The sequence below is a fragment of the Pyrus communis genome, chromosome 11, assembly GCF_041283825.1.
Source record: "Pyrus communis isolate YQ-2024b chromosome 11, ASM4128382v1, whole genome shotgun sequence".
Taxonomy (NCBI): Eukaryota; Viridiplantae; Streptophyta; class Magnoliopsida; order Rosales; family Rosaceae; genus Pyrus; species Pyrus communis.
In genome coordinates, this window is record NC_142575.1 from 2,078,532 (window position 1) to 2,100,552 (window position 22,021).

Here is a 22,021-nt window from a genome sequence, read left to right on the forward strand (position 1 = left end):
GGTCCGTATTAGTTGGTCATGAGGACCCCAACTATTTGCTCTGGAGGGGATCCAATTAAAAAATTATGACCCCATGACAATGAAGATAGAGAAAAAAGTGAAAAGTACAGCTTTCTTTCTGGTCGCAAAGAGGAGGACTTATCATAGCAAAAATGGGGACACGCTCCCCACCGTTAGATTGATTTAAATGGAATTGTGTGGTTGAGATTAAAACACAGGTCACACAATCTCAACCACACAATTTCATTAAAGTTAAATTCAATGGTGGGGAGCATGTCCTCATTTTTTTAGAAAAATGGGAATCTCTCCCCTTAAGCAATATATATATATATATATATATATTTTTTTTTTTTTTTGAACAATCGATATTATCTACATTAAAGAGAGGGGTGGACATAGCCTCATAATGTACTTATAATAATATGGTTCAAATTCGCCTTTGGCGAGAATTAAACCTAAAACCTTTCATTACCAGTGAAGATGAATACTAATATACCGCAGTACTAAGTGACTAGTTAACTTCTATATTAAATATTCTTTTTTAATTTTGAAAAGTATTTAAAAAAACAAAAATGATCCCCTTCTTTCTTCTCCATTATGTCCCCTCTCTTCCTTCTCCGAATTAATAGTTAGATTATTAATTAATCGTTAATAAAAATGTTTATTCTTATATGTGATACATCATTTAGCGTGCAAATCTTGTTTACAAATTTAGTGCCTATTACTTTTTTTTTTGTTTTACTAACATAAACATTATTACCCCACGACAGTAAAGAGAGAATAATAATAAAGAGGAAAGTAACACACTTACTTTCTGGTCACAAGAAGACTTATAATGGTAAATTGAATTATTAAAGAGCTCTAAAGTCTTTGTCATCTGGAATCTGGAATTGTTGATTTTCATAAGCGATCATATTGATGGAAAGACGTCCCTTCATCTTCATGATCATCTGAAAACTTCAATTAATGCAGTAAGTTCTTCTTCCAACTATATCTGTATGGGAAATCCATTATTTATTCATTAATTATTTCATTTTCTTCATCTTAATCGCAGCTATATATATATGGCTTGATGTTCAACACTTTTTGCAGTTTTAAGCTCGAGAGCTCAAGCTTCCAGGGAACTACTTGAATCTTAATTGCACTAAAAGATTTCAACTTTAAGTCTTCAACTGATCGTCGGAAGCAAGTTTCCTCGTGATCCGACGACTTCCATGTAAGTTCTTGCTACACATCCGGTCATATATTCATTCGAATTTCGATTTGCGTAACTTGTCGTGTCCTAAATTATTAATGTTATTTTAATATGTAAACAATATATAATTGAAACTCAGGAGGTTTCAAATCAATTGACTTAAAAAAACAGACCATGATTAAAGCTAAAACCCAATCGAAACCAGATCGCGACTATTTTAACATTATCTACAATAGCATACAGAAGCAAAATAATGTAATCTATGTTACAAAGCAGTATAGCTTTTTAACTATTCTACCATGTGCTGTTTCTTGTGCTTTGTGTTGTGCTCTCAGGACGAAGAGTTTTTTATTACACAGAGGAAAAAGTAGAAGACAAAATTAGCCCCGCGACAATGAAGAGATAGGGAAAACAAAGGGGAGGATTTATCATAGCAAATTGAACTATTGAAAGTTCTGAAGTATTTTCGTTTGGAATCTGGATTCTTTGACTCCAATACGAGATCAGATCAGATCAGATGGAATCAAGTCTCTTCGTCTTCATGATCATCTGAAAACTTTAATTTAATGCTGTAAGTTCTTCTTCCAATTATATTTATATGGGAAATCCATTATTTTTATTTAATTATTTCATTTTCTTCATCTTAATTGCAGCTATATATATATATATATTTATGTGGTTTAATGGTTAACAGTTTGTGCAGTTTTAAGCTTGAGAGCTCAAGCTTCCAGGGAACTACTCAGTCTTAACTGCGCTAAAGTTTTCAACTTCAACCGAAACTTGATCCCTGGAAACAAGTGTTCTCTTGATCTGCGACCTGACGACTTTCACGTAAGTTATTGCTACGCATCTGGTCCTATTACTAGTGTAACGTGTTTCAAGTTGTATAACGTGTCACGTTATAAATTGATAATGTTATTTTAAAATGTAACAAATATAAGATTTTGTAACCTCGAATTTATCTTTTGTGCTTTGTCTTTCAAATTAAGCAATTTTGAGTATAACGTAATTGAACTTATCATGTAATTGAACTATTTGACAGTAAAACGTAACGCGACTCACATACCCAATGGAGCCCGTGTGTGTACCTAAATAATTAGTTTAATCTGTTTAAATTGCGCAGATGTGACTACTTGTGAGTCTTGATTGGTACTTGCTCAACGGATCAAACTTCCAATTCAAGAAACTATGGCTTTTCTTGTGTCATTCCTCCAAGTGCTGGTTGACAAGTTGGCGCGTCGCGACGTCTTGAAGTACTATGGACTCGTAAAAAGCGTCGATAAGAAACTGACGGAATGGATTGCCACCTTGTCTGCAATTGGAGCTGTGCTGATTGACGCGGAGAAAAGGCAACTGGCGGATGAGAGCAACATACTGAAGCTCTGGCTCGATGATCTGAGGGACTTGGCTTTTGATGCGGAAGACGTGTTGGATAAATATCATACTGAAATGTTGAAACGTCGGATACAGCATGCTCATTCCAGCGCAACAAGCAAAGCATGGAAACCATTTCCTAATGGTGTTTTCAACTTGAAGATGAACTCAGACATACAGAAGATTACTGAGCGATTACAAAAGATATCCGTACAAAAAGACCAGCTCGGTTTGAAAATCGATACTGTGATGTTGACTACAAGGGCACGCCAACACATACCGCCTAGTTCTAGTCTACCAGATGGACCTGTGATTGGAAGGGAGGAGGACAAAAGGAAGATTGTTGAGCTGCTGTCAAAACAAGAGCATCGTGCTGTCAATTTCGATGTAGTTGCAATTGTTGGTATGGCTGGAGTCGGAAAGACAACACTCGCCGGACAAGTACTCAAAGATATGGATGCAACCCAAATGTTTCAACCAGCCGTTTGGGTGTGCGTATCTGACGACTTCAACCTTGAAAGAGTGACAAAGCAAATTCTTCAATCAATCACGTCTCGGCAATATACCACAGAAGATTTTGAGAAGGTTCAAAATGATCTGCATAAGGAGTTAGCGGGGAAGAAGTTTTTAATTGTTTTAGACGATGTTTGGAAAACGTGTAGCTACGGTGAATGGAGGAAGCTGCAGTCCCCTTTTCGTGATGGAGCACAAGGAAGCAAGATAGTTGTGACAACACGTGATACAGATGTTTCAAAAATGATGGGAGCTGCCACGCTGGTTCACAATTTGGTGCCTATGGAAAATGATGTTTGTTTGCAAGTATTTGAGCAGCATGCGTTCTTGAATGCTAACGACGACAGACCACCAAACTACGAGTTACTTAAGGAGAAAATTGTTGCAAAGTGTAGGGGATTGCCTTTGGCCGCGAGTACCCTCGGTGGTTTTCTACTTCGTAAAGAAATAGACGAATGGGAAGAAATATTGAACAAGAAGTTGTGGAGTCTCTCAAATGAGCATGACATACTTCCCGTGTTGAGACTAAGTTACTTTTATCTTCCTTCACATTTGAAAAGATGCTTTGCCTATTGCTCAATACTTCCAAATGACTATGAATTCGGGGAGATGCAAATGATCCTTCTGTGGATGGCCGAGGGTTTGATTCATCATCGACCAGAAGATAATAAGCAAATTGAAGATTTAGGTGCTGATTATTTTCGGGAGCTCGTATCTAGGTCATTGTTTCAAAAGTCAACCAAAGATACTTCAAAATATGTGATGCATGACCTCATTGGTGATTTAGCAAGATGGGCCGCTGGAGATATTTGTTTTAGATTGGAGGATAAGCAAAATAATGATGGTGTACAACTGAAACCGAAGGCACGCCATTCGTCTTACCTTATGGGTCCTTATGATGGGGTTAAAAGATTTGAGGTATTTTCTGAAGTGAAATGTTTGCGAACCTTCTTGCCACTAAGAAAGGGTTATCCCTACAATTATTTAAGTCGTCAGGTTACCTTTGATTTATTGCCACAATTGCAGTACTTGCGGGTGCTCTCTTTTAATGGCTATGGAATAACTGAGCTGCCAAACTCAATTGGTGATTTGAGATATCTACGATATCTCGACCTTTCCTACACAGCTATAACCTGTATGCCTAAATCAACAAGCACTCTTTACAACTTGCAAACGTTGATATTGGAAGGTTGTTATAAATTGATGTCATTGCCTGCGGACTTGAGCAATCTAATTAAGTTGCGCCATCTCAACAACTCAGGTGCATCTTCGTTGGAAGGAATGCCTTCGCAACTAGGTCGATTGACGAATCTACAATCACTGCCTCTTTTTGTGGCGAGCGAAGGTAGTGATCAATCTGGGATAAGAGAGATAAGGCCCCTATCACAGCTCCGAGGGACATTGCGCCTCTCAAGATTGGAGAATGTGACTGATGTCGAGGATGCCAGGAGGGCCAACTTGAAATGCAAGGAGGGGCTTGATTCGTTGGTCCTAGGATGGTCTCATTCAAGCGACACAGGAGAAACTGAATCCGCTGTGCTTGACATGTTGCAGCCTCATATAAAGATCAAGGAGCTCACCATCAAGAGTTATGCCGACAAGGAATTTTCATCATGGGTTGGAGGTTCCTTCTTCTCTAATATGGTGCTTGTGCGCTTAGAGGAATGTAACAATTGTTTATCGTTGCCACCTCTCGGACAATTGCCTCAACTCAAAGAGCTTTATATTAGAGGAATGAATGCAGTGGAAAGTGTTGGTGCTGAGTTTTATGGCGAGTGTGTCTTGGCTTTTCCTCTGTTAGAGATTCTCGAGTTTGTGGATATGCAACATTGGAAGGTGTGGCTTCCTTTCCAACTGGATCACGGAAGTGGTGTTTTCCCTTGCCTGAAAAGGCTTTCAATCGAAAAATGTTCCAAGTTGGAAGGCAAGCTGCCAGAGAACCTCGATTTGTTAGCCGAACTTGAAATTGTTGAATGTGAGGAATTGGCGGTTTCGATTGCCAACTACAAACAACTTCGTCAATTAAATATTAACGGTTGTAAAGTATTGGTGCATACAGATGCTAAGGTTGAGTTTGAGTTATTTGAGTCCTTGCGGCTTTCAAACATTTCGGAGGTGATGTCTCTGCAAACAGGGGAATTGTTGAGGAAGGGATTAAGCAAGGTTAGAGATTTGAAGATTAATGGATGTGAGAAGCTGACGTCTTCATGGAAGAATGAGGGTAGATTATTGCAGCGGTTGACTAGTCTTGGCCGTTTGGAAATTGAAGACAACTCTCGTCTAGTTGAAGAATTGGGAGAAGAAGCAGAGAAGTTGCTGCAATTGGAAATATTGGAGTGCAAGCTTGTATGTCTGGAGATAAAAAAGTGCGAAAATCTTTTGAAGCTACCAAAAGGGTTAAATCAGCTGTCGTCTCTTCAAGAGCTTCGCATATACGAATGTTCATCTCTAGTTTCTTTTCCAGATGTTGGTCTGCCACCTTCTCTTAAAAACATCGAGATTAGAGAGTGCCATTCGTTGATATATTTTGCAAAATTCCAGATTCCCCAAAATCTCAGAAGTATAAGGATTGAAGATTGCAAAAGTTTGAAATCACTAGTAGATGAGGAGGAATGTGAACGACTGGGTTTAATAGCACCGAACGGGTTCGTCAACGACAACACCAATCACTGCCTTGAATATATTGAGATCTGGAATTGCCAAAATCTGAAATCCTTACCGGATGGCTTATGCCACCTCAGCAATCTTCAAACTCTAATTATTAGGTACTGTGGAAGTCTTGTTTCCATCCCGAGACTGAGTGGAGGGAGAAGACCGTCCAACCTGAGATGTATCTGGATCAGAGAATGCGAGAAATTGGAGGCGTTGCCCGAAGACATGCACAATCTCAACTCTCTTGAATATATTGAGATCTGGGATTGCCAAAATCTGAAATCCTTACCGGATGGCTTATGCCACCTCAGCAATCTTCAACAGCTATATATTCAACAATGTGGAAGTCTTGTTTCCATCCCGAGACTACCCTCCAACCTGAGAAAGATCAATATCAGAAATTGCGAGAAATTGGAGGCGTTGCCCGAAGACATGCACAATCTCAACTCTCTTGAATATATTGAGATCTGTATGTATGAAAATCTGAAATCCTTACCGGATGGCTTATGCCACCTCAGCAATCTTCAACAGCTATATATTCAACAATGTGGAAGTCTTGTTTCCATCCCGAGACTACCCTCCAACCTGAGAAAGATCAATATCAGAAATTGCGAGAAATTGGAGGCGTTGCCCGAAGACATGCACAATCTCAACTCTCTTGAATATATTGAGATCTGTATGTGTGAAAATCTGAAATCCTTACCGGATGGCTTATGCCACCTCAGCAATCTTCAACAGCTACGTATTTACAAATGTGGAAGTCTTGTTTCCATCCCGAGACTGAGTGGAGGGAGAATACCCTCCAACCTGATAGCGTTCCAGATCACCAGTTGCCAGAAATTGGAGGCGTTGCCCGAAGACATGCACAATCTCAACTCTCTTGAATATATTGAGATCTGGGATTGCCAAAATCTGAAATCCTTACCGGATGGCTTATGCCACCTCAGCAATCTTCAAAAGCTATATATTCAACAATGTGGAAGTCTTGTTTCCATCCCGAGACTACCCTCAAACCTGAGAAAGATCAATATCAGAAATTGCGAGAAATTGGAGGCGTTGCCCGAAGACATGCACAATGTCAACTCTCTTGAGGAATTGAGCATCGACTACCGTGAAGGTTTGACTTTTCCTCCCAACCTCACGTTTCTTGAAATTAATAAGGTCAAGAGCTGTAAGTCATTGTGGGAGTTGGAGTGGGGGTTGCACAGGCTCACCTCCCTTACATACTTGGAAATCAATGGTGAAGACCCGGATACGGTGTCGTTTCCACCCGACATGGTCCGGATGGAGACGCTCCTCCCCAAATCTCTCACTTATCTATTAATTAGTGGCTTCCCGAATCTGAAGAAACTGAGCAGCAAGGGCTTTCAATTCCTCACCTCCCTTCAATCTCTGCAACTCTCCAAATGTCCAAAGCTAGCATCCATTCCAGAGGAGGGTCTGCCTACTTCACTAGAGAGACTTGTCATCATTGGGTGTCCAGCGCTAAAAGAGAGATGCCAACCAGGAAAAGGACGCTACTGGCACAAAATATCCCACATCGCTTCCATAGAGATAGATGGCAGGGAGAAATGAAGCTGATGGTTCGGGTATCATTTTCTCGAGGAATGTTTTAATATTAATATTATTATTATTATTATTAATCATGTTTATTCTTGTAAAGTAAAGTAATCCACAATATTTGGTTTAGGTAGGGTTTTGGGGGTTGAGGAGTCGCTACTTTGGGAGGCCTTCAATTGGCGACAACTTGGATATTTCTCGGCCGACGTTTATTCTCATGGATTCCTATATTTGCTTTTTTTGGGTAAACAATTGCTATGTTTGCTTGGTCCCTTTTCACTGATTTGTATTATAACTTTATAAATGTGCTACCTTTTCTCCTAAGTATGGAGTTTTTCCCATTCAGTTTTTTCCCAGCAAGATTTTAACCAAGCCACTTAAATCTAATCTTTTATTTTATTTAAGCAAATTTTGACTTATGAGCTAGTATTGCATTTTATTTAATGCATCGAGAATAAGCAATCAATAAAGAAATGGAAATGCAAGGGGCTCGTTGTTGAAGTTGTGTTGTCTCTAGTTTCTAAATGATGATTGGATTCTCAAAAAATTGCATTAGTTTCGGTATACTGACTTAACCACTTTTTGATGTGGGAATTAGTCTCCCGATGTGGAATGATGACCGCTAAATGACTTCCTTTACTACACCTTGTCTTCTTGAAAGTAGAAAATATGTGCAGATGAATTTTGGTAAATCAAATCGTTATACCAAGCTTTCGTCACTTATTCAAAAAGTGCACTATTCATTGGTGACGATTATGCGTTTTAATTGAGTTCTAAGGAAAATGGAGGGTAGTAATACATCAGTACTAAAAAGTGAATCTGTGAAAAAACTGGTTCGATTTTATTCATGGATTTAATGTAGGATTGTGTCTATGCAATTTTCCATTTTTTTATTGGACTCTCAAATTTATTCCAAGCACACAAACCACGTCAGGGCTGACGCCGACTTAACGGCGATACGAATCATCTTTCCGTTCCCGTCAGCAAAATAACGCCGTTCATCCCGAAACAAAAACCGTTAAAGCCTCATATTCTTTCCCAGATTTCACAATACAATTTAGGCCCATTTCTGGCCTAATGTCTCTCTCTCTGCTTTCCGAGACATTTCATTTTCCTGGAAAATTAAAAAGTTCTTTCTTCTTTGACCGAATTCATGTCGGTACGTAATCTCTTTCTTCAATCCGAATATAAATTCTTAATCTTTTGTATGGCTTTATTTGGTTTTTGTTTAAATTTAATCTTTGTGATGCTTATTTGCTGTGTTTCTGATTGGATTGAACTCTAATTCATTTAGATTTATTCGTTAATTTGTATTGACTTGATTGTAATTCTCTCAGATGCATTGGTTTTATATTAATTTCTTAGCAAAATTCATGTTTTTAGTTTTAATTTTTATGTTTTTATCATTCTTAAAGTAAATACATATACATGATGCAAAATTTGGATTCGTCAGAGGAGCAGATTATAGTTTTTCGGTTTGATTTATAGTTTTGTTTAATTAGGAATATAGTGAAAATGAAAATGAACAGAAAACGGTTAGTGAGAAAATGACAAGTTTTCTTTGTGTTTATTACAAAATTAGCAAGTTGAAATTTTTGAGAGTATATTGCTTCTTGGAGCAGGTATTGTTTCGAGAGTGTGAATCTCATGTCGAGAATTGAAGTGTTACGTAAATAGTTTGAATGATCTCGGGCATCTCCACCCGTTGCCAATTGGTTTCAGGTTGGATGCTCGAATTGTAATAGAATAAAAGGTATTGTTATTTTTTATTATCGTTCGTTGTTTGAGTGGCGAATATACAAATTGCTTCCTGATGGTGTTTATGACTTTCTGTATTTACTTTTAATGCTTAGTATATTAATGGCATCGTGTACTTCCTAAGATTTCATGGTCATGTGTTTGTATGGTTCTGTATGTATGTGTACGATCTTCATCCCGACTTTGAATGCATAAACTAGCTGGATGGAGAGGTTTTGTTGTTATTGCCTTGCCCAAAACAAGGATTTCATTGAGGGCTAAATAGATTTCTTTTAACTGGGTTATTATGTGGTCGGGGAAGGTTAGAGTTCTTATGTGGTCGGCCAAGTGCTTTGTGAAAAATGGATTTATGTTGTCTAAATAGTTGTGTTTCAATTGCCTTTTCTGAGCTTCTTCCTTCCTGTCTGGTATCTATTTTCTATCCTTTTTCGTAGGATGTTAGCTCCATGGTGACATGGTGTGCTGGTTGCTTTATGTTTGTATATTCTCGTGCTTTTTCATTACAATGTTGAACTCAGTGAAATGCTAGTACTTGTACTTCGAGCCTCGACTAGAAAAAAACGTCGCGTGTACTCGGGATTTTCTCCGGGATGCCTTGTGATATTCTAACATTGCTGGATGCTAGCTACAGATGAACATTTTTCCTTCAGTTTGTCTGCTAACTTACAGTCCAAGAAGAAGTTGCTTATCACAACATGTTGCCAATGTTCATGGATATATACAGTTATTTCAATGAGTTTCCTTGAAATTGTTTGTGATATTTTCGTGCCAAATAGGACGAGAAGAAAATTTCATATCTCAATTTTTTAGCTCATCGGATTTATATTAAATTATTTTTTCGCCTTTTATTAAAGAATACGTTGAAAAAAAAAACTTAAGTGTTCGGGATCTTTGAATACCAATTTCAATACAACTATTAATTTAAGTAACATAACTTTTAGTTTAAGTACCAATAAAAAAATCAACTAAAATACTACTATAATTCAAAATAATTATATGATTGCCACGTTTTCCGACCACCCAACTGTATTAGCAACCACGTCACCCTTATAATCAATCTTAATAACCAGGTTTCGACGAACCTCCTTGTACTGCTTTGTGTTCGCATACATGAGCCCGGGGAGGAGCGTTACTATTTGCATTATGATAAATAACCATGATTTTGATGAGTACTGTAGGCTAGAATTTCCAATCATTCCCAAGGGAGAATGGTTCAATATGACCTATAGACTACAAGAACTCAAATTCCCTTTTTGTTATCTTCTATAAACCATCTGCTAGAGTTCTTGGCATGCAGTGACCATATTTGGAGAATGACTAGACACATGTTGGGACGCCATTATGACATCATGGGTGAACAATACAATTTTCGCGTTTAAATTTCTCTCCACGTACATCGCATTAACTTTGTTTTTTTACTTTCTTAGCATGTTTGGGTGCATTTTCAGTTTTTGGATAGTGGAAATGTCAAGTTGGTAGCAGATTCACATGACAAAGACATAAGTCTAAAATTCCTCGTCACTAATTCAGTTTACCGAGCTTAATTGGTCTCTCTTAATCTACCAAATTGTCATAATAAGCTAGTAATTTCACTTCATGAAAATCTTGCTTAATGTTGTTTGACTTGTTTCCTTTCTTAAACATCTAGATGTTCGTTAATTATATGCTAATAATAATTGCTCTTCATCTTCAAATGGATCATAAATTAATATAGCTCTGTGACTAATTAAGTAGTATAACTCCAAAATGGTAAAGCATAATACATGATAACTTTGGTAAATCTGGTGTCAGCAGGATCATGTTCTTCTTGGTGTTGTGTGGCTTAGGTTGTTTAAGTGTCTTTTACTGTTTTCAATTGATTCTCTATATTATCTACAATGACCTACAAAAAACTGAACCAAACACCGTCACAAAATAATATCATTGGTGTTGAAAGGGAATGTAGCTTAGTTGTTTACCAGCAGTCACCTTTCCACCCGAAGTTTCATGTTTGATTCCCCCAAAATCGTTCGTATAACTGTGTAGGACATTGGCGATAAGAAAACGATAAAAAAGAGAACAATATTACCCCGCGAAAATTAAGCATAGAGAAAAAAAGAGGATTCTAACTTTCTTTATGGGCAGAAAGATGAAGGCTTGTTATATTCAACACGTAATCGTCATAGCAATTGAAGAGTTCTGAAGTAGTTGTCGTTGAAAGAGGAAGACTTGTTATAGTCTTTCAAGTCAACACCTAATTATCATAGCAAATTGATCTGTAAAGTAGTCTGCAAAAACTCAAATTCCATTTAAACTACTTGTTTTATTAAAGGGATGTGCTATCCATACATCTATTTTTACTTCTCACACATCTCTTATTAACTTCTGTCATTTGATCTACTTCATTTCATGTGATCCGACGGTTGAAAATTAAAAAAGTGTGTGAGAAGTAAAAAGAGATGTGTGGATATCACACCCTTTTACTAAATCCTAAATTGTATAACTCCTAAAATATACCAACGGCGAATATGGGATATTCTATAAACCATCCGGAAGAGCTCTCAGCAAACAATGACCATATTTAGGGAATGACTAGACACATATAGGGGTGTCATCATAACACCATGGGTTAACAATACAATTTATGTTTAAGTTTCTCTCCACTTACATTGTGTTAACTTAGTTTTTGTACTTTTCTAGCATTTTCGGGTTCGTGCATTTTCAGTTTTTGGATAGTGAAAAAGTCAATTTGCTCGGAAACTTATTAGTAAAAAGCAAATTCACATGGCAGGACATAAATCTAAAATTACTTGCTGGGAATGTTTTAATATTAATATTAATATTATTATTAATCATGTTTATTCTTGTAAAGTAAAGTAATCCACGATATTTGGTTTGGGTCAAGGTTTTGGGGGTTAAGGAGTGGCTGCTTTGGGAGGAGAAATTTTTCAAGATATCGGGAACTCCAACTCACCTCTGCCAGTTGTTGTTCAGAACCAATGGTTATTAGACAACTGGATTTCTTTATTTATTTTTATTTAATTCATTCTCTTAAATGCTGAAACTTCACTCCCAAAAAGTAAAAATAAACGGAGTTTACGCGTCCGTCAATAATCTTTGCGTTCCGTTCTGTTCTCAGTAATCTTCTTTATTTTTTGATGAAATATCTTCTTGTCGCTGAAAAAAAGAGAAGGGGAAAAGCTGATTTGCTCAGGTTTCATATTACTATCATGTATGTTGCTTGGGACATTCGATGGTCTCTCCTTCGTGGTACGGATCTACTCAAATCTCAGTCCCTCTTCTTTTCTGGAAAGCTCTGCAGGAAATTTACGATTATTTCCGGTGATGGCTTCCTGCCCAACTCTGGTTGTTTCTCCTCCTCCATCTTGTCTGTATTGTAGGTTTCTTTTGGAGTTGGAAGGCTTTGTGGCTTGATTTGTTGGCTTTTATTGTTTGGGTTTTACACCAAAACAAAAAAATAAAGAGGTGTTTTGCCGATTTTATCCACAAATCCCAGGCAAACAAGAACACTTGAATTATGGATACGAGGGCTATCTGACGAGGAAGAAGACGATGACGAAATCTTGAAAAACTTTTAACTCTGTTTAGCTTTTTCGGCCTTGGGACTAACGTTTCAGCATTTAAAAGTGTGTTTCAATAAGATTGAAAGAAAATCCAGATGTCAAATAACCATTGGCTGGAACACCAACCGACGTGGAGTTCCCGGAACCCCGAAAAATTTCTCTGGTTGCACCCTTTTCACTTATTTGTATTACAAGTGTGCTACTCCTTCTCCTAACTTTATGCCACCTCAGCAATCTTCAAAAGCTATATATTCAAGAACGTGTGTTGTGTATCTTCCCAAAGTATTGTAACGGCTACATTTGGATCTTTGACCCATATGATCACATGGCCTACAGCCTACGACCTGGTTCGTTAACGGGCTCTTAATAGATGATCTGATTCGTTAAAGGGCTCTTAATAGATGACACATAACAACCCGATTCGTTAACGAACTCTTAATAGATAACCTTATTCGTTAACGAGTTGATAAAAAACCTGTTATTTTTGTGTCATTTCGTGTTAGATTAATAGTCAGATGCAAGAAATTAACAAAATGCATAATTGAGAGTGAGACCCACTCCTCCATGTTATTATATTGACAATATGTTCCCTAACCTGACCAAAATTCACCTTGAAATTCCATAGCGTTGAAACATGACGCCCCCAGCTCCCTAATACGCTGTCGTTTTGAGATTCCCCCACCCCGAAAGTTCCCTCATAACCATTGCAAACCCTCTCTCAGTACCCACGCGCCCATTCTCCAACCGTTTAAACCCCACTCCCTCTCTCTCTCTCTCTCTCTCTCTCTCTCTCTCTACATGTTCTCAGTCAAAATCTCCAAGTCCTATGCTTTGGCAAAGAAAATCGAAAACCCATTTGTTTCCATCCATCAGAACTCGAAATCTCCATATTCATGTCTCCAAGAAAGCTTCTTGTTTTCTGGGTCGACGTCTTCTTCCTCATAACTCTCTTCCTCCGCCGTGGCTCGGCCGAGAACGTCAACTTCTACTTCCCATCTTTGAACTTCCGAAACCTTACCTTCCTCGCCGACTCCCACATCTGAAACGGTGTCGTGGGGCTCACCCGCGAGCTCACCGTCCCCTCCTCCAGCGCCAGTGCCGTCATCTACAACAACCCAATTCGGTTCTTCGACCCGGAGTCCAACATCACTGCTTCGTTCTCCGCAAAGTTCGCTTTCTCCATCGTCAACGTCATACGGCAACGGCATATCGTTTTTCCTCTCGCCGCACAACTGGACTCTGGGCAGCCCGGGTGGATATCTGGGTCTCGTCAATTCCTCGCAATTGACCAAGAACAAGTTCCTAGTCGTCGAATTTGACACAAAGCTCGATCCGAACGACAATCACGTCAGATTGGACATTGAGAGCCTCAATTCGATCAAGACCGCTGATCCGATTTCACAGGGCATCGATTTCAAGGGCGGGAATTCGATTACTGCTTGGATTGATTACAATAACGACCAAGAAAAGCTTAAAGTGTATCTGAGCTACTCGAATTTCAAGCCTGAAAAGCCGGTTTTGAGCTTGGACGTCGATCTCTCCAAGCATCTGAACGAGGTTATGTTCGTGGGTTTTTCAGCCTCGACGGAGGGGAGCACGGAGATTCATCTGGTTGAGAATTGGAGTTTCATACCTTCGGGTTGTTGCGAAAATGCCGAGGTTGCAGCCACACAATGTGTCTGATACTTATGTGGCGGTGAGTCCGAGGATTCCGGTGTCCGGTTCAGGGGATAAGCATCACCGACGGCTCGGTTTGGGACTCGGGATTGCTGGGCCAGCGTTCTTTTGCGTGGCGCTGATGGTTTTCGGTTATGTTTCCGTGATGATATGGATGGAGGTGAGAAAACAGAAGAGCTTCAAAGCAAAGGTGGTGGCAGGGCCAAGAGAGTTTAGTTACAATGAGCTGAAATCTGCCACATGAGGGTTTCATCCCAGTAGGATTCTTGGGCATGGAGCTTTTGGGACTTTTTACAAGGCGTTTTTTTTGTGTCTTCAGGCACCATTTCTGCGGTGAAAAGATCCATGCATTCCCATGAAGGTAAAATCGAATTCCTCTCTGAGTTGTCGACTATTGCTTGCTTGCGTCACAAGAATTTGGTTCACCTTGAAGGCTGGTGCGTTGAGAAGGGTGAATTGCTTCTTGTTTACGATTTCATGCCTAATGGGAGCCTCAAAAAGGCGCTGTACCAAGAATCTGTACAATGTACCTTGTTAGATTGGTCTCGAAGACTGAATATTGCAGTCGGATTGGCGTCTGTTTTGGCATATCTGCATCAGGAATGTGAGCAGCAGGTCATCCACAGAGACATAAAGACTGGAAATGTGTTGCTTGATGGGAATTTAAACGCGAGGCTCAGTGATTTCGGGCTGGCAAAGCTCATAGATCACGATAAAAACCCTGTTTCCACACTAACAGCGGGAACAATGGGGTACCTTGCGCCTGAGTATCTTCAATATGGAAAAGCAACCGAAAAGACTGATGCTTTTGGCTATGGTGTGGTGATCCTTGAAGTGGCGTGTGGAAGGAGGCCAATAGAAAAAGAGCCGGGAAGTGAGAAGGCGGTGAATTTGGTTGATTGGGTTTGGGGGATGCATTCCAAAGGGAGGATTATCGAGGCCGCATGGTTGATTGGTTGATTGGGTTTGGGTTTGGGGGATGCTGAAAAAGCTGAAGTAGGACGCATGGTTGGCAACTTTGGTAAAATCTGGCGTCGGTAGGATAAAGAGCCCTTGGTATGTTTGCCAATTGCCATGCGTTTTCCTGGTCTGCCAAATTATCAACTTTGCTTTCTTATCCTTCCAGTTGTGTGGCTCACGACAAAAGGTGCATTTTTCTCATCAATATAAATTATGGTGTACGTTTATCATCTATTTTAAATTTTGTCATGTATCTTTTATCTAATTTTAGTTAATTTTTATATTAAATATATTTTTTTTAATTTTGAAAAGTATTAAGAAAAAACAAAAATGATCCCCTTTTTTCTTCTCTATTTTGTTCCCTCTTTCTAATTAGGTTAAAGTTAAAAAACAATTGCCACGATTTTCTCAAACTGAAAAGAAAAATACAACTATGTAGGACATAGGAGATAAGAAAGCAATCAAAATGATAAAACAATATGACCCCACGAAAAATAAAGCGAGGAAAAAGAGGAATCTAACTTTCCTTTTGGGCACAAAGAAGACGACTTCGTTATGGTCTTTCAACACCTAATTATTGCAGCAAATTGAAGAGATCTAAAGCAGTCCAGATCTGTGGATTTTAATGATCTATGGAAACAAGTCCCTTCATCTTCATCATCATCTGAAAACTCCAACGCAGTAAGTTCCTGTTGCAACTATATATGCCAAATCCATTATTTATTTATTTAATTTTTCTTCAAGTTTGTATGTTTTTTAATTAATTATTTCATCAATAACCAGCTATATAATTTGTGCACTTTTCAGGCTTAATTATTCCATCGTTCAGTCTGGATTTGTTGTTCATAAGTGCAAACAAGTGCCCTCATGACCTGATTGACTCCCATGAAACAGCTTCTTGCTACAGATCATGTCCAATATTCGTGCAAGTTCAAGTCTTGAAACGTAGGATTGCAAGGTAATCCCAAAACTGCCCATTTATTTGTTCAACATGTTAAAATTTAAGAAAAAATAATGTATACTAATATATGATTTTTGCAATCATATATTGTATGTTTTATTGTGGTTTTTTACTTAAAGAGTAATGCTAGAAAAACCACATATTTATACTATATTAGTTTATCATCTCATATTTATACACTACTATAGTATAAACATGTGGTTTTTGTAGCATTACTCTTTAAGTAATAAAGCAAAATGAAACATACCATATATGTCATCTCATATTTATTTTTTATTGGAACATACAATATCAAGTTATTAGAGTACTTGGTAGTACTATATTAGGGACTGTATACCTGGCGAGATGGTTATGATGTAGACAACCTTGATCTGAATCCATCCCGTTGCCATCTCTAGTCCCAGGTTGTCACCTCTAGAAATGCTTACTAGGAGTCCATTAATTGATTATTTCACTTTGTATATGATTGCGCAGGCATCAATAATTACTTCTCATCATTTTAATTTGTGCAGTTGTGACTATTTCTGAGCCCCAACAGATCAAGCTTCCAACTTTCCAAGAAACTAGTCTTTGACTGTTACTCTTCCCGAACGGAGTCAGATTTAACTTCCAATGTAATTTCTTAATAGTCAACTGAATAATACATTAGTTTTTTTTTCATTTTACTTGAACTACTTTTTATTCATTTGTTTCTTCGCTTAATTTGTGCAGTTCTGCACCTCAATATTGCTCAAGGACGGTTCGTTCACTATTTCTTCGACTGCTTGGAGTTCTCTTCGCTCTTAACATGGCACTCGGAGAGGTTTTTCTTGCGGCGTTTCTACAGTTGCTGCTCGACAGGTTGACTCGTCGCGAGGTTCTCAACTATTTTGGAAACTTCCGGGGCGTTGGAAAGAAGCTGGACAAGTGGAGGGCCACGTTATCTACAATCGCAGCGGTGCTGAGCGACGCCGAGGAAAGACAACTGACTGACCATCTTGTAAAACTGTGGCTCGATGATCTCAGAGACCTGGCTTATGATGTCGAAGACATGTTGGACAAATTTGCCACTCAAATGTTGAAGCGTATGATAGAGGGACGTGTCAGTGCGAGCAACAAGGTGCGGAACTCACTTTTCAAAATTAAATTTAATTGGGATATGAACTCCGAAATGAAGAAGATTACGGAGCGGTTGCAAGACATATCTGCACGGAAAGTTGAGTTTGGTTTGAAAGATACTGGGACATCTGCTAAGGAATCGCGAAGTCTACCAAGTTCAGATGTGTTAGATGAAAAGCTTCTTGTTGGAAGAGATGGTGACAAAGGGGAGATTATTGAATTGTTGTCCAGAAAATACGAGCGTGCAGGTGCTGTCAATTTTGGTGTAGTTGCTATAGTTGGCCTGCCAGGAGTTCGGAAGACGACACTTGCTCAACTTGTATTCAACAACAAAGATGATGCCATGAAGGAGTTTGAGCTCAAGGTCTGGGTATCTGTGTCCGATGACTTCGATGTGGTGCGAGTGACAAAGGCAATTCTTCAATCAATCACATCCCAACCCGTTCAAGTGGAGGAGTTTAGTAAAATGCAGCATGATTTGAGTGAGCAATTAAGAGGAAAAAAGTTTTTAATTGTTTTAGATGATATCTGGGACAAAGATGACTATGATCTATACGATCTCTGGACAAGACTTCAATCCCCTTTTGGCGTCGGAGCAGGAGGAAGCAAGATAATTGTGACAACCCGTGACAGGAATGTTGCAAAGATTACGGGAGCCGCTGGAGTTCATAATTTGGAGTGTATGGCAGATGATGATTGTATGGAAATATTTGAGCGACACGAATTCGGGGAAATTAATAACGGAAAACCAGTAAATTATGAGGTAATTCGGACGAAAATTGTTGGAAAATGTTGTGGATTACCATTAGCTGCAAGAACTGTCGGTGGTCTTTTACGTCGCCAAGAAAAAGAATAGTGGGGAGAAATATTGGACAACAAATTATGGAATCTAGCAGATAAGAGTGGCCTTCTTCCTGTACTAAAGCTGAGCTATCACTATCTTCCATCACATTTGAAGAGGTGTTTTGCCTATTGCTCAATACTTCCAAATGACTATGAATTTGGGGAGAAGCAGCTCGTCCTTTTGTGGATGGCAGAGGGTTTGATTCAACAAAAACATGACGACAATAAACAAATGGAGGATTTGGGCCGCGACTACTTTCGAGAGCTATTAGCAAGGTCGCTGTTTCAAGAATCAAGCAAAAACAATTCACGATATGTAATGCATGACCTCGTTAATGATTTAGCACTATGGGCAGCAGGTGAAATATGTTTTAGATTGGAAGATAAGCAAGGTGATAACTTGCAAAGCACTTGCTTTCGAAGGGCTCGCCATTCGTCTTTCATTGCTGGTGAATTTGATGGAGTTATGAGATTTGAGGACTTTCCAAAAGCTGAACGTTTGCGAACATTCCTGCCACTTTCACTTTCAGATTCTAGGGGATGGGACAAATATTTGTCTCAGAAGATTACTTTTGAGTTATTACCATAGTTGCAATACTTACGAGTGCTCTCTTTCAATGGCTATAGAATAACTGAGCTGCCGAAGTCAATCGGTGATTTGAGTTTGTTACAGTATCTTGACCTTTCCTACACATTGATAACCAGTTTGCCTAAATCAACGAGCACTCTTTACAACTTGCAAACGTTGATATTGGAAGGTTGTTATAAATTGAAGTCATTGCCTGCGGACTTGAGCAATCTAATTAAGTTGTGCCATCTCAACAACTCAGGTGCATCTTCGTTAGAAGGAATGCCTTCGCAACTAGGTCGATTGACGAATCTACAATCACTGCCTCTTTTTGTGGCGAGCGAAGGTAGTGATCAATCTGGGATAAGAGAGATAGGGCCCCTATCACAGCTCCGAGGGACATTGTGCCTCTCAAGATTGGAGAATGTGACTGATGTCGAGGATGCCAGGAGGGCCAACTTGAAATGCAAGGAGAGGCTTGATTCATTGGTTCTAGAATGGTCTCATTCAAGCGACACAGGAGAACTGAATCCGCTGTGCTTGACATGTTGCAGCCTCATACAAAGATCAAGGAGCTCACCATCGAGAGTTACGCCGGCAAGGAATTTTCATCATGGGTTGGAGGTTCCTTCTTCTCTAATATGGTGCTTGTGCGCTTAGAGGAATGTAACAATTGTTTATCGTTGCCACCTCTCAGACAATTGCCTCAACTCAAAGAGCTTTATATTAGAGGAATGAATGCAGTGGAAAGTGTTGGTGCTGAGTTTTATGGCGAGTGTGTCTTGGCTTTTCCGCTGTTAGAGATTCTCGAGTTTGTGGATATGCAGCATTGGAAGGTGTGGCTTCCTTTCCAACTGGATCACGGAAGTGGTGTTTTCCCTTGCCTGAAAAGGCTTTCAATCGAAAAATGTTCCAAGTTGGAAGGCAAGCTGCCAGAGAACCTCGATTTGTTAGCCGAACTTGAAATTGTTGAATGTGAGGAATTGGCGGTTTCGATTGCCAACTACAAACAACTTCGTCAATTAAATATTAACGGTTGTAAAGTATTGGTGCATACAGATGCTAAGGTTGAGTTTGAGTTATTAGAGTCCTTGTGCCTTTCAAACATTTCGGAGGTGATGTCTCTGGAAGCAGGGGAATTGTTCAGGAAGGGATTAAAGAAGGTTAGAGATTTGAAGATTAATGGATGTGAGAAGCTGACGTCTTCATGGAAGAATGAGGGTAGATTATTGCAGCGGTTGACTTGTCTTGGCCGTTTGGAAATTGAAGACAACTCTCGTCTAGTCGAAGAATTGGGAGAAGAAGCAGAGGAGTTGCTGCAATTGGAAATATTGGAGTGCAAGCTTGAATGTCTGGAGATAAAAAAGTGCGAAAATCTTTTGAAGCTACCAAAAGGGTTAAATCAGCTGTCGTCTCTTCAAGAGCTTCGCATATACGAATGTTCATCTCTAGTTTCTTTTCCAGATGTTGGTCTGCCACCTTCTCTTAAAGACATCCAGATTACATAATGCCATTCGTTGATATATTTTGCAAAATTCCAGATTCCCCAAAATCTCAGAAGAATAGAGATAATAGATTGCAAAAGTTTGAAATCACTAGTAGATGAGGAGGAATGTGAACGACTGGGTTTAATAGCACCGAACGGGTTCTTCAGCGACAACACCAATCACTGCCTTGAATGTATTTGGATCTGGGATTGCCAAAATCTGAAATCCTTACCGGATGGCTTATGCCACCTCAGCAATCTAGCAATCTTCAAACTCTAGTTATTAGGAACTGTGGAAGTCTTGTTTCCATCCCGAGACTGAGTGGGGGGGGAGAATACCCTCCAACCTGAGATGTATCTGGATCAGAAAATGCGAGAAATTGCAGGCGTTGCCCGAAGACATGCACAATCTCAACTCTCTTGAGGAATTGAGCATCGACTACCGTGAAGGTTTGACTTTTCCTCCCAACCTCACGTTTCTTGAAATTAACGTCAAGAGCTGTAAGTCATTGTGGGAGTTGGAATTGTGGGGGTTGCACAGACTCACCTCTCTTATAATGGATGGTAAAGAAGACCCGGATACGGTATCGTTTCCAGCCTACATGGTCCGCATGGGGACGCTCTTCCCCAAATCTCTCACTCACCTCTATATAGAAGGCTTCCCGAATCTGAAGAAACTGAGCAGCAAGGGCTTTCAATTCCTCACCTCCCTTCAATCTCTGCAACTCTCCAATTGTCCAAAGCTAGCATCCATTCCAGAGGAGGGTCTGCCTCCTTCACTAGAGAGCCTTTGGATCCTTGGGTGTCCAGTGCTAAAAGAGAGATGCCAACCAGGAAAAGGACGCTACTGGCACAAAATATCCCACATCCATTGCATAAGGATAGATGGCGAGGTGATTTGAAGCTGATGGTCTGGGTATCATTTTCTCGAGGAATGTTTTAATATTAATATTAATATTAATAATAATCATGTTTATTCTTGTAAAGTAAAGTAATCCACAATATTTGGTTTGGGTCAAGGTTTTGGGGGTTGAGGAGTGGCTGCTTTGGGAGGCCTTCAATTGGCGACAACTTGGATATTTCTCGGCCAACGTTTATTCTCATGGATTCCTATATTTGCTTTTTTTCTTTTTTCAGTTTTTTCCCAGCAAGATTTTAACCAGGCCACTTAAACCTGATCTTTTATTTTATTTTAGCAAATTTTGACTTATGAGCTAGTATTGCATTTTATTTAATGCATCGAGAATAAGCAATCAATAAAGAAATGGAAATGCATGGGGCTCGTTGTTGAAGTTGTGTTGTCTCTAGTCTCTAAATGATGATTAGATTCTCAAAAAGTTGCGTTAGTTTTGGTATACTGACTTGACCACTTTTTGACGTGGGAATTAGTTTCTCGATGTGGAATGATGACCGCTAAATGACTTCCTTTACTACGTCTTGTCTTCCTGAAAGTAGAAAATACGTGCCAACGAATTTTGGTAAATCAAATCGTTATACCAAGCTTTCGCCACTTATTCAAAAAGTGCATTATTCATTGGTGACGATTATGCGTTTTAATTGAGTTCTAAGGAAAATAGAGGGTAGTAATACATCAGTACTAAAAAGTGAATTTGTGAAAAAACTGGTTCGATTTTATTCATGGATTTAATGTAGGATTGTGTCTCTGCAATTTTCCATTTTTTTATTGGACTCTCAATTTTATTCTAAATGCACAAACCACGTCAGGGCTGACGCCGACTTAACGGCGATACGAATCATCTTTCCGTTCCCGTCAGCAAAATAACGCCTTTCATCCCGAAACAAAAACCGTTAA

The 22,021-nt window shown here is 39.2% G+C and overlaps 1 protein-coding gene and 3 pseudogenes across 5 annotated transcripts in view; all 4 read left to right on the forward strand.

Moving 5' to 3' along the window:
* LOC148692654 (putative disease resistance RPP13-like protein 1) overlaps window positions 1–21,332 on the forward strand; it is a 45,453-nt pseudogene extending 24,121 nt beyond the window's left edge. Inside the window, exon 3 of the transcript XR_015953454.1 lies at window positions 21,229–21,332. The product of XR_015953454.1 is annotated as a putative disease resistance RPP13-like protein 1 (transcript). The remainder of the gene's footprint in view (window positions 1–21,228) is intronic.
* On the forward strand, window positions 741–7,639 carry LOC148692655 (putative disease resistance RPP13-like protein 1). 3 transcript variants are annotated; one of them, XM_088679991.1, is made up of 6 exons: window positions 747–971; window positions 1,093–1,216; window positions 1,531–1,766; window positions 1,899–2,026; window positions 2,319–7,323; window positions 7,425–7,639. In XM_088679991.1, exon 5 carries the CDS (start codon window positions 2,384–2,386, stop codon window positions 7,307–7,309), a length of 4,926 nt encoding a protein of 1,641 aa, XP_088536117.1. In that variant the 5' UTR covers window positions 747–971; window positions 1,093–1,216; window positions 1,531–1,766; window positions 1,899–2,026; window positions 2,319–2,383; the 3' UTR covers window positions 7,310–7,323; window positions 7,425–7,639. The 3 variants fall into 3 exon arrangements, with proteins under 3 accessions (XP_088536118.1, XP_088536117.1, XP_088536116.1); XM_088679992.1 differs by having other exon boundaries at window positions 741–971; window positions 1,890–2,026; window positions 2,319–7,546; XM_088679990.1 differs by having other exon boundaries at window positions 2,319–7,546.
* On the forward strand, window positions 13,376–15,378 carry LOC148692656 (putative L-type lectin-domain containing receptor kinase S.7 pseudogene; annotated as a pseudogene).
* On the forward strand, window positions 15,692–21,332 carry LOC137742126 (putative disease resistance RPP13-like protein 1; annotated as a pseudogene). The gene is made up of 4 exons (XR_015953453.1): window positions 15,692–15,933; window positions 16,060–16,210; window positions 16,726–16,827; window positions 16,925–21,332. The product of XR_015953453.1 is annotated as a putative disease resistance RPP13-like protein 1 (transcript).
* Window positions 21,333–22,021: the final 689 nt, after the last annotated feature.

Excerpts from the sequence above, each read along its gene's own strand:
- LOC148692655 (XM_088679992.1), top strand. The coding sequence starts at position 2,384 with ATGGCTTTTCTTGTGTCATTCCTCCAAGTGCTGGTTGACAAGTTGGCG.